Source organism: Tachyglossus aculeatus, chromosome X1 (genome assembly GCF_015852505.1).
Source record: "Tachyglossus aculeatus isolate mTacAcu1 chromosome X1, mTacAcu1.pri, whole genome shotgun sequence".
Taxonomy (NCBI): Eukaryota; Metazoa; Chordata; class Mammalia; order Monotremata; family Tachyglossidae; genus Tachyglossus; species Tachyglossus aculeatus.
The window spans coordinates 90121224-90138919 of NC_052101.1; the positions used below are offsets into that span (position 1 = coordinate 90121224).

Genomic DNA, 17696 nt, shown 5'->3' on the forward strand with positions numbered 1-17696 from the left:
GGGGTCAAGGCACTGGGTTAATGGAGGGAGATATTAAATATATCGAGTCTAGACTCCCACTGATCATATTTGTGCTTGTATGGTTTAGTCTTAAGCAGAATGGCAAAAAATTGCATTGATCTTTGTTTTTAATGGTATCTGTTAAGTGCTTACTATGTTCTGAGCACTGTACTAAGCGCTGGGTTAGATAAAAGCTAATCAAGTTGGATACAGTCCTTGTCCCACATAGGACTCACAGTCTAGGTAGGTCTGTGTGCTCCTCCAGACTGTAAGCTCCTTGTAGGCGGGGAATGTCTGGTCAACTTTGTTGTTTTGTCCTCTTCCAAGTATAGTGCTCTGCACACAATGCTCAGTAAATATCATTGATTATGAGCTCATGGCAATCAATCAGTCATATTTATTGAGCACTTTACTAAACGCTTGGGAGAGTGTAACGTAATAGACAAATTCCTTGCTCACAGCGAGCTTGCAATCTAGAGGGAGAGACAGACATTAATATAAATAAATAAATTATGGATTATGTATATTAGTGCTGTGGAGCTGGATGGGAGTGAATAAGGGAACAAGTCAGGGTGACTCAGAAAGGAGTGGGAGAAAAGGAAATGAGGGCTTAGGGAAGGCTTCTTAGAGGAGTTATGCCTTCAATAAGGTTTTGAAGGTGGGGAGAGTAATCGTCTGTCAGATACGAAGAAGCAGGACGTGGGTGAGAGGTCGGTGACGAGGTAGAATTGATCAAGTTACAGTGAATAGGTGACATTAAAGGAGTGAAATGTGCACCCTGGGTTGTAGTATGAGGAGGCAAAGTGATTTAAAGCCGATGGTGAGGAATTTCTGTTTGAATGCGGAGGTGGATGGGCAACCACTGAAGGTTTTTGAGGAGTGGGGAAACATGGACTGAACTTTATTTATTTATTTATTTACAAAAGTGGTCTTGGCAGCAGAGTGAACTACGGACTGGATTGGGGAGAGGCAAGGAGATCAGCAAGAAGGCTGATAGAGCAGTTAAGGCGGGATAGGAGAAGTGCTTGGATTAACGTGGTAGCAATTTAGATGGGAAAGGGAGGGCAGATTTTAGCGATGTCGTGAAGGTTGAGCCAACAGGATTTAGTGATGGATTGAATTTGTGAGTTGAGTGAGAGGAGTCAAGGATAAACAAGCGGCATGGCCTAGTCATTCAGTCGTATATTTTGAGCACTTACTGTATGCAGAGCACTGTACTAAGCGCTTGTGAGAGTACAATACAACAATAAACAGACACAGTCCCTGCCCACAATGAGTTTGCAGTGTAGTGGAGAGAGCACGTAATTGGGAGTCAGAAGGACCTGTGTTCTAATCCTGCCTCGGCCAATTGCTTGCTGTGTGACCTTGGGCAAGTCACTTAAGTTCTCTGTGACTCAGTTTCCTCAAATGTAAAATGGGGATACCTGTTCTCCCTGCTACTTAGACTGTGAGCCCCGTGCGGGACAGGGACTGCGTCCGAAAATGAATTCGTACCTACCCCAGCGCTTAGAGCAGTGTTTGACGCTTAGTAAGTGCTTAACCAATAAATTTTAAAAAAAGGATAACACCAACGTTATGGGCTTGTGAGACAGGAAAGATGGTGATGCCATCTACAGTGATGGGAAAGTCAGGGGGAGGACAGGGAATGGGTGGGAAGATACGGAGTTCTGTTTTGGACATGGCACTGTACTAAGCGTTAGGGAAATTACAGAGAAGATGCTTGTTCTCCAGAACCTCATAAAACAAGGTGGAGGTGAGTCAAACAGAAAACCAGAACCTTTTTTTTTTTAAAAAAAAAAAAAGAAGCCAGCAAGAGTATAAAGCATCAGTACAGTGAAGAGCATTAGAAAGGGAAAGAAAAAGTGCTAAGAAGAAGGTCTTTCTGGATACATCTCTCTCCTAAAACAATTTTGGTGATGGTTTCTTGGGTTGTTTTGAGACTAGGGTGACACACACACAATAGTCAAGGGATTCACTGTGATGGCATACCTTTGCTCTCTCCCCTGTCCAATGGAGGCCCCACATGAGAGAGTAAGCCCTCTCTCACTAACCCCCCACCGACGACAGGCTTGTCTCTCCTTTCTCCAGCAGAGATTGTTGTTACCAGCTTTTAAGTTTGGCCAAAATGCTTTGGCCAAATATCTATTGTTGGGCCTCGCGAAAGGAAGGTCAGCCTTATTCTTTTCCAGTGAAAGAGTGGTTTGAACTGGTCTAAATTGAACTCTGCACACATGAGAACTCTTGTACTCTCCGCAGGTGATTGCTGAATTACGTGTAAAGTTGAGCCTGGAATCCTGTGTTTTGCCCTCAGAAATGCAAAGTTTGCAAAAAAGAAAGAAACAAGCAAGGTAAAGTACCCACCCAGTCTTTGCCTCTACTGATCTTCTTGATTTCCTTCACGAGAAAGGAAAGGAGAAGACTCATAATATCTCTCAGCGAGGCCTTTATTCTGGCTGTTTTCTCTGCGGTCTGCTGTGCTCAGCCTGGAAAATGTATAGGCTCAAAAAGTAGAATTAAGTTGAACTACTCTGGCTCATGTGGCAACTCTTTTTGTCTGGACTTCTCCCCTGAATTTAGGGTGGATTTCACTGAGAGATCATCTCGGGAAATGTTTTGATTCCAGTTGACAGTGTAACAGATGAAATACCTGTGTGCAAGAAAGAGAGCCTCTCTGATGAGATGAAACTTTGGTAGTTCACGGTAGCTGTAATTTGGGAGCTATTCCGTTAATTGCAGCCCCTAGGCCTTAGGGACTCATAAAAATCAGAGAAGTAAGAATTTGATTAAAAATTGAAAAGAAGGCAGACGGCATTGTGCATCTTTAGCCTCCTCCTGCTCCCTGCCATCAGATGCCTCAAAATAACTATGTAGAGGGAGCGTGGGAAGGGCCGGGGGGGATATGTGAGTTGATCGTTTGTGGTTTTTCTTCTCCTTGGAGCTGCTTTGGTAGGTGATGGTGCTTCTGGCTCCTAGAAACAAAAGTATGATTGTTCTCTCTCTGGTTGCTTTTAGTTCTTCTAGAAATCAAGGCGATTCCAGCCAGGACTGTATCGTCCTCCTCTGTGATGTGATCAAATCAGCTCTTAGATTCCAGAAATCCATGTCAGAAGCTTGGATTAAGGTGATTGTCTATTACAGTGAAATCTGTCTTTGTGTCTTACAACTGGAGAAGGGTCTGTCCTGTTCTTCCTTCCCCCCAAGTTATTCTGTATATCAGGAGAGATGTATCTTCTGAGGAAGTTGGTCTTGAAGTGGGGGGAAAGAAACGTGATTGATTTAGTGTGTGCTGGGGAGAAATGATAAGGTTTTGCTATAGACTTATCTGGAGAGTCATTAAACAGTGTTGGAAAGGGAAAGATGTCCCCACATTTCTATTTCTGGGAAAATGTTACTACTCTTGGGTGACTGATCTAAAAGTGGGAGAGAAGGAAGGCTCAGGGTCGGTCCTCTCCTTAAGAGGGGTGTGTGTGTGTTTGCAGTTGTTTTTTGGTACTTAAGGGCTTACTATGCGCCAAGCACTGTACTAAGCAGTGAGGTAGAGACAAGATCAGTGTAGGAGATTTCCAGGAATACACAAATAAAGATTGGCTAGGTGAGGTGATTCAGAAGGCCATCCGAGTAGAGGTGCTTGCTGATTCCGAAAGAGTCATTTCAGAATTCTGTTTTCGTGTCCCTTTATCTTCCAGGCAATTGAAAACATTGATTCTGCATCTGACCACAAGGTAATGTCTGTGCCATGTGACCTTCCTACTGTGTTGAAATTTAGTAGTTTATTCTTTCCAAGGAACAGTCACTTACCTCGGGGCCTCTCTTAAATTGGGGGACATTGCTAGTTCCCTGTGGCTACTGGTTGCTGCCTCCATTCATTCATTCAGGTATTTATGCAGTCACTCAACAAGTGTTTACTATAGTGCTCTGCACACAGTAGGTGCTCAGTTAACACCACTGTTATTGATACTCATTGTCCATTCTCAGTAGTGGAACGACTTGTTTCCAGGCCCTTCCCACCATAGTACTGCATCGAACGTGAGTGTGAGAAGGTAGCGGGATTGGGCAAGCAGGCCAGTCCTTCTGCTTTAACACTACAAATGAATTGTGCCGGTGAGGGGGTCAACAGTTGACTAGCCGCTCATCGAACGATCTGTTTCCGGTGTCATGGGCGGGTTTCAGCAAGGGGAATTCCCTCACAGTCGATTAATTCAGCTGTCGTATCTTTGGTAACAGGCTCTTGACTTGGTAGTGCTGCTGATAATCTGCAGTATCAACCCTCAGAGTAAGAAGCAGATAGGGAAGGTGCTGAGGAACAAGGTTCAGTCGGGCTACATTCAGGAGCCGCTACTGCAGAGGACTTTCTCCGGTCTCCCCGCCGTGAGTATCTCCCGGGCTTTGCGCTCCCTCGCCTTGGAAACGGAAGGCTCCTGAATTGTGCCAGGGTGAGGTAAACCACGTGGAGCGTCCTAGGAACCCTGCCTGAGAATATAGGTGTGGTCCTCGCGTTTTCCTGCCTTCGGGATTTCGTGGAGATGTCCTAAGATATTGGCTGCTGAAGCCAAACTACGACTACCCCTTGGAAGCTGGTCTAAGGACCTCTTCAAATGATGGGGGGTGGTGGAGGTGGTGATGATGGGCGTTTTGTTAGGTGTGTGGGGAGTGGGAGGGCAGCTGGAGATAGCTTGGGGGAAGAGAGGCAAGAGGGCCGATTAGAGACCCAACCACGGAAAATCTGGCTTTAGCTGGATTCCCTTGGCCTTTCCATAGCTGGGTTCCTCCCCAGCCCCTTCTGTCGCTCCTCGGGGAGAATGGCAGCTAAGATGTTGAAGAGAAGCGCCGGACATTCACTGGGAATTCTGATCTCCAGGCAGCGCCCTTGTTGCATTTGTGTAGTAGGTCCTGTCTATTAGGCCTTACCTAGTAGATGTGTCAGAGTTCTGCTGTTTGAGGCAAATTCTCAGTCGTCAGTTCGCCTTGTCACTTTGGAAAGAAATCAGCTTCAGTCGGACAAAGGGTTTTCATTCCAGTCAGCTTTGAACTTTAAGCCACAACAAAACAGGGACTTGATGTGCAACAGGCACTCTTAGAGAGTGCTCGCAGAAGCAGCGTGGCTTAGTGGCAAGACCGTGGGCTTGGGAGTCACAGGTTGTGGGTTCTAATTCCACCTCTGCCACTTGTCAGCTGTGTGACTTTAGGCAAGTCGCTTCACTTCTCTGTGCCTCAGTTACCTCTTCTGTAAAATGGGGTTTAATCAAGCAATCAGTCGTATTTATTGAGCACTTACTGTGTGCAGAGCACTGTACTAAGCACTTGGGAAGTACAAGTTGGCAACGTATAGAGACAGTCCCTACCCAACAGTGGGCTCACAGTCTAAAAGGGGGAGACAGAGAACAGAACCAAACATACTAACAAAATAAATAGAATAGATACGTACAAGTAAAATAAATAGAGTAATAAATATGTACAAACATATATACAGTGCTGTGGGGAAGGGAAGTAAGATGAGGGGGATGGAGAGGGGGAGTTTAAGACTGTAAGCCCCACTTGGGACAAGCTGATCACCTTGTATCTACCCCCAGTGCTTAGAACAATGCTCGGCACCTAGTAAGCGCTTAACAAATACCGTCATTATTATTATTAGAGAGTAGCGACTTGTCCACAGTCAATCACTCAACCAATGGTATTTATTGAACGCTTACCGTGTGCAGAGCACTATGCAATACAACATTCAAGAGACTGGCCAAAGTAGGCTCAGAATGGCAGGGAACTCTCCTGTGGAAAACCCAGCACATCTCAGGTTAAGATCTGTTGAAGTGGGGGCTGCGAAGGGGAACCTAGAAGCCCGGAAAACCTCACATACTGCTTTCCCGCCCTAATTGCAGTGTCTCCATTGCAGGTTTTCAGAGATTACTTGCCGTCCCTTCTGTCAGTTGCTCAGATTTTGCTGCGCTCTGTAGATCACAATGTGATTTCTTTTGTCAGCCTCCTATATAAACATGCATTTTTGTCTTTTGACGCTTACTGTCAGCAGGTAAGTTTGGCCAAAGTGACTATGGGAACTGTGGTAGAGGCGTGGGGGGACGAGGTAGCCAGAGAGAGCGTGAGACATTATTATACCGCTTTAAAAAGTATAATCAGAGTAAGGCTAGAGGGACGATGGGTATTAACTGCAAATAATGTAATTGCTGATTGAGACTAGAAATGTATTTTAGATGATTGGTGGAGGGGGCTTTTGTGATTAAAGGTGGGTCAAAGAGAAGTTCTTCTATTCTCACCCTGACAGGAATATGAATCAGTAAGCTGGAAGTGGTCTAGATAGTTGATAAAGTATAGGCCTATCCTGAGAGCAACATGAGCTCAAGTCACTAGGGGGAACGTGCAGGAGCGATGGGTCTTGAATGGAGTAAAAAGAGGCTCCGGGATCTGCTACAAAACCCCGAATCTGGAGGAAAGGTAGGGTGACACTTTCTGAGAGCGCAGACTGAACCGGGTGGTGTCGTAACTGGGCCCTCCGATCACCCTGAAGTTGATTTAGAAGTTCATGATTCCGGTCTGTGCCATCAGTCAGCCCAGTAAAAATTCATCCTGGATGTACCTGTCTGAGTCTGTGCTGCTGCCTCTTCAGATTGTTCTGACAATCCCATAATGACCCAGTTGAGAGTGCCGGTCCGGGGGGTGAAATGGCGCTTGTTTTGGAAAGGAGAATTAGAATTAGATAAGGAATCCCAAGGAGCAAGCGCTGAGGCTGCAGGGGAGAGAGAAGAATGGAGAAATCAGGAAGAGACATTTGGATTGACAAAGAGATTAAGTGGGGGGATGTCCAAATTAGCAGAGGTTAAGTGTAGGTGAAGTTGGGGCAGGTAGATCTCCATTACCCTAGGGGAGAGGAGAGCTAGCATTATTGTACAAAAAATGAGAAGGTATGGGTTGAAAGCATATAATTAAGGGAAGGTACGGAGGGAGGCACTCCCACTGAAGTGACATTCTGCTGCTTCACCTTCCCTATTGTGTCTTCCCTTCTCAGGAAGTTATTGGCACTCTAGTGAACCATGTCTGCTGCGGCACTGATACTGAAGTAAATATTTCTCTAGATGTGCTCTTGGAGCTGGTGGTGCTAAATCACTCTGCTATGTGCCTGTGTTCATCCTTTTTGAAGGTACCCGTACCCTCCTTTTTGCCCGAATGAATATGTCCGTGTTCTCAGGAAGCCAGCCTTTTCCAACGAGTAAAGCTGCCAGACACGGCAAAGAGATCGGTTGCTAGAAGTCAGAGCCCGGATCGCGGTCTTCCAGGGTGACTGGGGATCGTTGGTTGATATGCAACCGAATGATCCAAACCAGGGAGGTTATTGAATGTTTCCTCCTCATTCTAGGCCATCTAATACAGGGCTGCTTGGTAGAGGCCGTGTGGCCTAGTGGCTTTAAAGCACTCAATCGCCTCGCCCCCTCCTACGTCACCTCACTACCCTCTTACTACAACCCAGCCCGGGCATTTCGCTCCTCTAATGCTCACCTTTCTCAGTGTACCTCTAGCTTGTCTATCTCGCTGCCGACCTCTCGCCCACGTCCTGCCTCTGGCCTGAAACACCTTCCCTCCTCATTTCCGACAATTACTCTCCCCCCACTTCAAAGTCTTATTGAAGACACAGTTCCACTAAGAGGCCTTCCCTATCTAAACCCTCTTTTCCTCTTCTTCCACTCCCTTCTGTGTAGTCCTGACTTGTTCCCTTTATTCATTCCCCCTCCCAGCCCCACAGCACTTGTGTACGTACATCTGTCATTTATTTCTGTTAATGTCCGTCTCCCCCTCTAGACTGTAGGCTCATTGTGGGCAGGGAATATGTCTATTGCTATATTGTACTCTCCCAAGCACTTAGTACAGTGCTCTGCACGCAGTAAGCGCTCAGTAAATACGACTGACTGACTGACTGAAAGAGCACAGGCTTGGAAAGCAGAGGACTTGGGTTCTAATCCTGGCTCTGCCACTTGTCTGCTGCTTGACCGTGGGCAAGTCACTTCGCTTCTCTGTGCCTCAGTTACCGCGTGGTAAATTGGGATTAGGACTGTGGGGCAGGGGCTGTGTCGAACCTGACTATCTCGTATCTACCCCAGCGCTTAGTACAGTGCCTGGCATGTAATAAGCACTTAGCAAATACCATTTGAAAATTTTTTAAAAATGAAAGGCCACAAACAGGTGGAACTCAGTACCACAGGATAGCGAGGAAAATAATGCAATAAGATTTAAAAGTGAGTTTGTTACTCAGATTAGTCATTTGCATGAATGACCTCTTTAGCAGTGTTTCTCCCATTAGATTGGAAGATCTTCAAAGATAATGGCCTCGTTTTATATTTCTATTGCTTTTCTTTTGTTTTTTAAATGGTATTTTGTTTTAGACTGTGAGCCCACTGTTGGATAGGGACTGTCTCTATATGTTGCCAACTTGTACTTCCCAAGCGCTTAGTACAGTGCTCTGCACACAGTAAGCGCTCAATAAATACGATTGATTGATTGATTAAGAGCTTACTGTGTGTCAGGCACTGTACTAAGTGCTGAGGTAGATATAAGCTAATTCAGGTTGGACACAGTCCATGATCCGCAATCTTAATCCCCATTTTATGCGAGGTAACTGAAGCAAAGAGAAGTGAAGTGACTTGCCCATAGTCAAGCAGCAGACAACTGGCAGAGCCAGGATTAGAACCCAAGTCCTCTGACTTCATTGTCGTATTTATTGAGTGCTTACTGTGTGCAGAGCATTGTACCAAGTGCTTGGAAAGTACAATGCAGCAATAGGGACAGTCCCTGACCACTGGCGGAGCCGGGATTAGAACACACATCCTTCCGACTCCTAATCCCGTGTTCTATCTACTAGGCCACTCTGCTTCTCAAAGTTCACTCTGCTTTCTGTATCATTTTTTTAAAAAATAATTCTCTACATATCTCCCCACTTCTCAAAAGCAACTGCAGTGGCCAGATCTAGAATTGATTGACTTTTTGCTGTTCTAGCCAGAAGTTGCTGTATTCGTTTAAATCGTGATATATTGTTTGGAACAAATGATTTTGGGGGCTTGGCTTTCCTCCTGAGATGAGATCAAGATCGTCAATGATGGAGAAATTTCATTTTTCATCTTTTCAATGTAATGGTTACTCAGCTGTACATGAGTTGCACCAATCCCTGTAATATCTGAGTACTTTTTTACAACGTTGAAAGAAACTCTTTTGTGTTCCGCCTGGATTACTAGTGCCGCTTTAGAACAATGATTCAGGTGCTGGATTTGTGAGGGATCTTTAATCATCAAACAAACTCTTTACCATCTGCTTTAAGGCACTCAATCACAGCCTCCTACCTTACTTTGCTAATCTCCTACTACAGCCCACCCCACACACTTCACTCCTTCCTATGCCAACCTAGCAGCGTGGCTCAGTGGAAAGAGCCCGGGCTTGGGAGTCAGCGGTCGTGAGTTCTAATCCTAGCTCCGCCACTTGTCAGCTGTGTGACTTTGGGCAAGTCACTTCACTTCTCTGTGCCTCAGTTACCTCAACTGTAAAATGGGGATTATTAAGATTGTGAGCTCTGTGTGGGACAACCTGATTACCTTGTATCCCTCCAGCGCTTAGAACAGTGCTTGGCACATAGTAAGCGCTTAACAAATGCCATTATTATTATTATTATTACTCACTGTACTTCGATCTCGTCTCTTTGGCCATCGACCCCTTGCCCAAGTTCTCCCTCTGACCCGGAACTCTCTCTGCCTTCGTATGTGACAGACCACCAGTCTCCTCATCTTCAAACCCCTACTAAAATCATATCTTCTCCAGGGCGCCTTCTCCGATTAACCTATCATCTCCCCACCCTGCTCTCCCTCCTCTGTGCATCATCTGTGCACTTGGGCATGTACCACTTAAGCACTTTGGTACTCATCCGGCCCCCAGCCCACAGCATTTATGTACATATCCTTATACTCTGCCATTTCTCCTCTCTGTACTTTATTTTGGTGTCTGTCTTTCCCCCTCTAGACGAAGCTCTTGTGGGCTACCAACTCTGTTGTATTGTCCTCTCCCAAGTGCTTAGTCCAGTGCACTGCGCACGAGTGCTGAAGAAATATCATGGATTGAAAGGACTGCATGTAGCAGTGGGTTTTATGGGACTTTTTCCCACCTCGACCTCCAAACCATAGGGGCTGATCATTTTGGGATTTTTCTCTTCCAGGGCATTTTAGAATACCTGGATAATTTGACTCTGGAGCAAATAAGAAAACTTTTCACCATGCTCTGCAGACTGGCATTTAGCAAGGGTCATGAAGACAGTAGCCACATGCAGGTAAGAAGCATTATTCAGAAGGCAAAACCCTTTTAGCTCATTTTCCTGTTTAAAGGAATTTTGCACTGTTCGATTATTCTGCATGTCCGCCTCACTTGTTAAGGACAGCTTTTTAGATTGGGCAGTTAAAAAAAAGGTAAGCTTGCTGCACGTGGACATCTCCATCCAATGTGGACTTTTTAAATCTTACTCTTTGGTTATAACGTAGAGGAAACTCTAGGACTGGTAACAGATTTTTGTTGGGGCTTATTCGGGGGTTGGCGGGGTGCATTCCAGGTCCCTGCCAACATCCTTTAATGCTCAGATGCGACTACTCCTCTCCTGCCTCTGTGACCCTCCTGTGTGGCAAGTTGTGCCACCCGGACTGCCTCTCTGGGGCTCCAAGGGACAGAAGATAGTGTGGTGACCCAGAGCGGAAGGGAACCTCAGAGCAACAGGAATAGCGTTCACTCAGCACCCAGATCTGCAGCAAAAGTACCAGGCAGAATGTTTAGGTGTCTTATCTTCTGCCCTGTCTGCCAGGGGTTGGCTGGTGATGCTCAGAACCTAAAAACATGACCCTTGTAGTGCCCATCTTCATGGTAGCATTAGGTGCAACTTGCGAAAGAGGCCACAGAAATGATTATTTGTTAGTTGTGGTATTAATTAAGAGCTTACTGTATGCCTGGCACTGTGCTAGGTGCTGGGGTAGATGCAAAGTCTTGTCTTATGCCGTTGAGTCGTCTCCGACCCGTAGCGACGCCGTGGACACGTCTGTCCCAGAACACCCCACCTCCATCTGCAGTCGTCCTGGTAGAGTGTCCAGAGAGTTTTCGCGATAAAAATGCGGAAGTGGTTTGCCATTGCCGTCTTCCACACAGTACACTTGAGTCTCCGCCCTCAACTCTCTCCTTTGCAGCTACTGCCCAGCGTGGGTGAGTTTTGACCTGTAGCAGATGGCCTTCCCCTCACTAGCCACTGCCCAAGCTAGGAATGGAATGGGTAGGCCTCTGCTTGACTCTCCCTCTCGTAGCCGAGACTGGTAGAGTACTGGAAACTCTCCAGGTGCGACCCTGAGAGGGGAGTTACAAAGTAGGTGGATTAAAATCCAGAATAATGGCGAGCAGACCACAGGCAGCAGAATCGCCAAACCAAGACAACAAGGTCAAGACAAATAAATGAGCGTTTTTTGGACCCTCTGGCTTCCCACTGCTCCAGGAGCCCAGTCCTTGGTTTATAAGGCACCCCGACCTCCCTAAAGGTTGTTTGGAGTCAGAGGTCGTGGGTTTAAATTCCAGCTCCGCCACTTATCAGCTGTGTGACTTTGGGCAAGTCACTTCACTTCTCTGGGTCTCAGTTACCTCATCTGTAAAATGCGGATGAAGACTGTGAGCCCCCCGTAGGACAACCTGATCACCTTGTAACCTCCCCAGTGCTTAGAACAGTGCTTTGCATATAGTAAGCACTTAATAAATGCCATAATAATAATAATTATTATTAATAAGGCAGTCTTCTGGCACATGGTGTCCTGCTGTGCTGGGAGAGGCAGGTCTGGGCACTGGGCAACAGACATTAGCGCCCACCTTGAAAGGCATCTCAGCTTTTGGCAATAAAAAAAATTCACCCAAATCCCCCTCCTTTCACAAGTTCATGACAGACCTGGTTCCTGCTGACTCTGAGGAATAGTATGTAGAAGTTCTTGAAAAAAGTTACATGCTTGTTCAGTCATTCATTCAGTTGTATTTACTGAGCGCTCAGTGTTCAGAGCACTGTATTAAGCAGGAAGGTACAATTCAGCAGGAAGGAGAGACAATCCCTGCCCACACCGGGCTCACTGTCTAGATGGGGCCTGGGGGGAGACAGACATCAAAACAAGTAAAAAGGTACTAATATGGTATTAAATGCTTCCTATGTGTCAAAGCTCTGTGCCGATGGCTTAGATACAGATGATCAGATTAGACAGGGTCCTTGTCAGGTTGGGTCTCACAACCTGAGAGGTGGCTTCTCTTCTGAAACATTTTTCTTCAAATCAGGCTGCAGATCTCTGCTTGACAAGGAGTCCTGATTTAAAGGCCAGACGGAAAGCATCACTGCTCCTGTCCGTGTTCCCGTACCCCTTGTCTTTCCTTGGCACAGAGGCCTTTCCCCCCTGTGTTTCTTTATGGAAACGAACACCGTGCAGAAGTGAGTTGCATAACTTGGGGGTAGGAGTCGTTTGTTTTTGAACTCTGGGGACTCTGGAGAGTTCAGTGTTCCCTGAATCCCACAGCTGCCCACCGTCAGAGTTGCTAATCCTGGCCACATCGATCACAGGAATATAAACTGGTTTGAACTCTTTTAAAAAAAATTATTTAAATCTCCTGTTGTGCTTCATGGAAGCAGGTGCCCATGAGTCATAAGAACCATCTGTAGTCTCTTATCCCCAACATCTTTACAGTGCTCATTCTCTGTCTCCTTAGGATGAGCTGCACATGGTGATCAGAAAACAGCTCTTCAGTCATGTGTCTAAGTACAAACTAATAGGGGTTATCGGTGCTGTGTCCATGGTGGGCACCCTGATTGAACGCAGGTGAGTACAAAGAGGATGTCCCTTGTCCTGTACATCCGATGAGGAGGCGGCGGGAGTTAGTGTTGGTAACTTCTGTACCCTGATGACTAAACTAGGGGTCCTTTAGGCTAAAGCCCCCAAAAGGTTCACCCAGATGGGGAGCTTTTTGTATCCTATGATGCATTTCCTTGTAACTTTCCCCTTGCTGCTAACCAGAGCAGTCAGGCCTGTGTTTCTTTATTGCCTTTCCAGTCCTATCTGGGGCTTTCAGGCACAGCTTCTCTAAACCGTGTTGTCTGGGTTGTGCCCTCCTATGACAGATTGTCCCAGGTAGTTTGGGGCAGGGTAAGCTGTTGGTCTCCGGGTACAGCCTTGTAATGTCATCTACTGTCTTTGGATCTGGTTTATTAATTATTATCATTATCATTATTGTTAATAATAATAATCCTACTGGGTGTCAAGCACTGCACTACACACTGGAGTAGGTATGAGATCATCAGGTCGGACACAGTCGTAAATAGGAGAGAGAGTACGTATTTCATCCCTATTTTACAGCTGAGGAAACTAAGCCACAGGGAGGCGAAGCAACTTGCCCAAACTCACACAGGAGGCAAGTGGCAAAGCCTCGGACTCCCAAATCCACGCGCTTTCTACTAGGCCATGCTGCTTCTCAAGACCCCAACCAACGCTTTCCGAATCTACGAGTAACTTAGTTTCAGTCTTTCGAGGAACATTTCCAAGCCATGATTTGACCATGTGTATCACTTTGGTTGAAAGTTTTGAACAGGGCCAGGGACTCTTGTGACCACATTCTGGGCCAACCCGCATTTGATGTAAAAAAAAGAGTAAATCCTCCCCTGACCCTTCTTCCATCCCTAGGGGAAGAGGGCTATTTTAGAGCTTGAGTAGGGGACTCATGTTATAGAACCTGGCAAGTCATAAGCTGAGGGTGTGCCTTGATTTTTCAGAATTGAAGCTTCTAAAGTCAATCCAGTTGAAGAAAAACTGACTGATGAAACAAAAGAACAGGTGAGGGCCCCAGGAATGCAGATGTTGTTTGCACACAATCTACAGAGTTGGCGGGGTGTGTGTGGGTGTGTGGTGTGTGTGTAGCCGTAATGACCTTTTCTTTGCTCTCATCCTTACTATACAGTTCTAAGTTTCTAAGGAAAACATCAATTTAGAAGACTTGTCTGGTATTTAAATGTCACTAAATGTTTTAGTTTGTAGTATGAGGAACATTTGGGTGAAAATCTATAGAGAAGATTCAGAATTGCCCTCCTCAGAGCTTACCCTGAGCCCGTGGGAAGGAGAATGGCGGCTTCTTAAGAGTGTTGTCAACAGAGACGGGAAAATTGGAAGGAGGAATGTTTCTTTTTTCAGTTAATGTCCTAACTTTCTCATCCCTGTTGTTTTTGACATTGAGTTTGTGGTGCTGGTTGGGGTGGGGAGGGGGACGGGACATCCCAGGTGGAGGTGCCCTGGAAATAAGAGAAGATGCGGGATTCTAGGGTTTTGTGTTTGTTCTTTAATGGTATTTGTTAAGCGTTTTCTCTGGGACAGGCACTGTACTAATTGCTGAGGTAGATCCAAGACAGGGTTGGATACACTCCCTATCCCACATAGGGCTCACAGTCTTAATCCCCATTTTACAAATGAGGTAACTGAGGCACAGAGAAGCTAAGCGGCTTGCCCAAGGTCACGCAGCAGGCAAATGGCAGAGCTGGGACTAGAACTCAGGTCCTTTGACTCCCAGACCCTATCTCATTCCACTAGGCTATGCTGCCTCTCAGGTTAGATGAGCGGTCAGGACTAGAGAGGTAGATTTAGGTCTTGTCTGCGTCCATATGAGTGGATGAGATCCCTGAGAGAGTGAGTATAGAGTAGGAAGAATAGGAGACTGAAAATAGAGCCTTGCAGAGCTACCGTGGGAAGATTAGAGGCAGAAGAGACCATGCCAGCAAAAGCGAGGCCTGATGATAGTGTTTTAAGAAGGAGGGGGAGGGGTCCATTGTGTCAGAAGCATCTGAGTGATTAAGGAGGATTAGGATGGATTATAGCCCTTTGGACTTGGCTACCAGGAGACCGTTGGTAACCATAGAGAGTTCAGTCTCAGTGGAGTGAAGAGATCAAAAGCTTGACCGTAATAGGTCAAGAAGAGAGTCGGTGGAGAGGAAATGACGGCAGCGGGTTTATACAGCCCATTCCAGGAGTTGGGATAGGAATGGGAGCAGGTAGATGGGTGATAGTGGGAAGCAGCTGGGGAAATCGAGAGAGGGCTTTTTAATACGGGGAAGACTTGAGGACATATGAAGGCAGAGGGTTAGGAGCTAACGAAGAGTGAGAAGTTGGAAATAGCAGTGAGAGAGTGAAAGGGGAGTGGGAACAAGTGATTTTAGGAGGTGAGAGGGATAGGGTCAAAAGTGCAAACAGAGGGAGTGGATTTGGAGAGTAGGTAGGAAACCACCTCTTGAGAAACGGCTGGGAAACTAAAGAAAGAGGAGGAGGCAGCAGTAGAGTGTTGAAGGAAGTGATGGAGAGGGACTTGGGAGAGTTCACGCCTGATGGTTAAATTTTACCCACAGAGAAACTGGAAAGGTCATTAGGAGAAAGGGAGGGAGGCGGTCAGGGGACTGGGAGCTTTAGGAGGGAGTTGTAGATTTGGAAAAGCTGGAGGGGGTGCAGATTTGGAAGCCAATGAGGGAGGAATAGTAGAACGGAAAAACATCGTCAATATATAATGCAAATGTAGGCCTGGAGCCTAGGAGGCCTTTAAAGATGGGGAGAGCTGTATTCTGGTGGATTTGAGGGGAAAGGGAGTCCCAGACTGGGAAAACAGCATGACCTAAGGGTCAAAGGCAAGACAGTCGAGAATTGAGATGATCGAGGCATCAGAAGTAGGTTGTTAGATGAGCAAAGTCTGCGATCTGGATCTTAGTGGGAGGGGAGCGAGGATAAATAGAAGGGAGAAACCTGATTGAGTACCTTAAAGGCAGTGGTGAGGAATTCCTTTTTGATGCAGAAATGGATGGGCAGCTATTGGAGATTTATGAGGAGGGGAGAGATGTGCACAGCACAACTCTTTAGAGAAATGAGCTGGGCAGCAGAGTCAAGTAGGGACTGGAGAGGAGAGAGACAGGAGGCAAGGAAGTCAGCAAGGAGGTAGGTGCAATAGTAACGAGTGTGGGGGGTGTTGGATAAGTGCTTGGTTCATTCATTTAATCGTATTTATTGAGCGCCTACTGATCCGCGTGGTAGCTGTTTGGATGGAGACAAAGGCGCAAATTTTAGCAATGTCGTTAAGGTAGAGCCAACAGGAAACGGGGACAGATCGAATATGTGGGTTGAATGAGAGAGTTGTGATGAGGCCGAGGTTACAGACTTGTGAGACAGGGAGGATGGTGGACAGTGGCATTGATTAGGGCAAGGAATTGTGCCCTTGAGATAGTGCTGGCTGCTCCAGTAGGATGCTGGTGGGACGTTTGGGATGGGAGGGAGTGAATGTCGGTTGCCCCGACACCAGGCAGAGTGAACCTGAGGAAAGTGATGAAAGGATGGGGGTGCGGTTATGGGAGAATGGATGCTGAGTGAATATGGAGATGTTTTTGGGTGGACCCCTGAGATTGGTATCCTTCTTTTGCTATTACTGTAGGTGACTTCTTTGTTGGAGCTGATTTGTTCCTGCAGTGAGAACTCCCCGCAAGCCTCTGTGCTCTATTATGATGAATTTGCCAACCTCGTCCACAAAGGAAATTTGGCTTCGCAAACCGTGGTACAGCTGACTCTCCTCACTTGTTCTAAATGAGATCAGAAACTCCATTCTTTGTACCATCAACCCTGAATTACCACTTCTTTCCGACCCTCACCTCCTAACCTGCACTTGGACCCACATCATTTTCTTACCCGAAACTGCCCTCTGCCTGAACTGCCGGAGGCGTTCAGTTTCCGGACCCTCTCGCCCATCTCAAACCTGTGCCTCTCCTGACTGTCCCTTCCCTGAATGGAAAGTCCCATGCCTTCAACACGGACTTCTCCGACACAGTTGACTCCACCGCTCTTGCCGTCCACCCCCCATGCCTGGATCATCCCTACACTTCGCTTCCTCTCCTCCCTCACTCACGCAGCTTTGACAATCTCCTCCCTCGCCGATTTCAGGGAGAATTCAAAGTAGCACGTTAAACCCCTGCCACTGCACATTTACCATTTTTGTGGTAAATTTGGCGAGCTCGATTGGAAACTCCTTGAGGATGGGGACCGTGTCTTTTCTTCTGTTGCACGTTCCCAAGCCCCCAGTATAGTGCCCTGCACACAGCACCACTCACTGCGGTGATGATAATGCGGCCCATACTAATGAACAGAGCTAGGTTGAGGTGCTGCAGAATTGTAAACTAAGATTTCCAGACACTTCTTGCTACCTGATAGGGGGCTGGAAATCTAAGTGGAAGTGCAAGTGACTGAGGTTTGGGGGGAAAGGAGAGGCAGGTGCCCCCCCTTTCCCCTTAGAATCCCCTTAAAGCACTGCCTCCCTGCACAGCCCTACTTGTGACTTTGTCTTGAACAGGAGTGGATTGAGCAGACAATGTTGAATGCTTTCCAGGATGCCTTCGTGGTGGACCATAACCCAGCTCAGGAAGGGTAGGTACCGCTTTGATGCCACTTATTTAAATGTTTCCTTCTCCATCAGTCTTATCCACCCCACCCTGAGCCTATAAAATGCCGGGTGACTACTGGAACAAGTGAGGGACCTTGATATGCACAGGGAACGTGTCTGCTAATTCTGTTGCATCGTACTCTCCCACACGCTCAGTACAGTGCTCTGCACCGAGGAAGTGCTCACTAAAAATACCATTGATTGACTTC

The 17696-nt window shown here is 46.6% G+C and overlaps 1 protein-coding gene and 1 non-coding gene across 2 annotated transcripts in view; one reads left to right on the plus strand and one right to left on the minus strand.

Moving 5' to 3' along the window:
* FANCD2 (FA complementation group D2) overlaps positions 1 to 17696 on the plus strand; it is a 76901-nt gene that overhangs the window by 22747 nt on the left and 36458 nt on the right. The window contains exons 12-22 of the mRNA XM_038740292.1: positions 2257 to 2348; positions 3013 to 3121; positions 3687 to 3722; positions 4225 to 4368; positions 5888 to 6022; positions 7016 to 7147; positions 10199 to 10309; positions 12748 to 12857; positions 13805 to 13865; positions 16489 to 16608; positions 17398 to 17471. Coding sequence (XP_038596220.1) covers positions 2257 to 2348; positions 3013 to 3121; positions 3687 to 3722; positions 4225 to 4368; positions 5888 to 6022; positions 7016 to 7147; positions 10199 to 10309; positions 12748 to 12857; positions 13805 to 13865; positions 16489 to 16608; positions 17398 to 17471 — 1124 coding nt within the window. The remainder of the gene's footprint in view (positions 1 to 2256; positions 2349 to 3012; positions 3122 to 3686; positions 3723 to 4224; positions 4369 to 5887; positions 6023 to 7015; positions 7148 to 10198; positions 10310 to 12747; positions 12858 to 13804; positions 13866 to 16488; positions 16609 to 17397; positions 17472 to 17696) is intronic.
* Positions 11234 to 11371, minus strand: LOC119920047. The gene has a single exon (XR_005447817.1). It is a non-coding gene; the product is annotated as a small nucleolar RNA SNORA7 (small nucleolar RNA).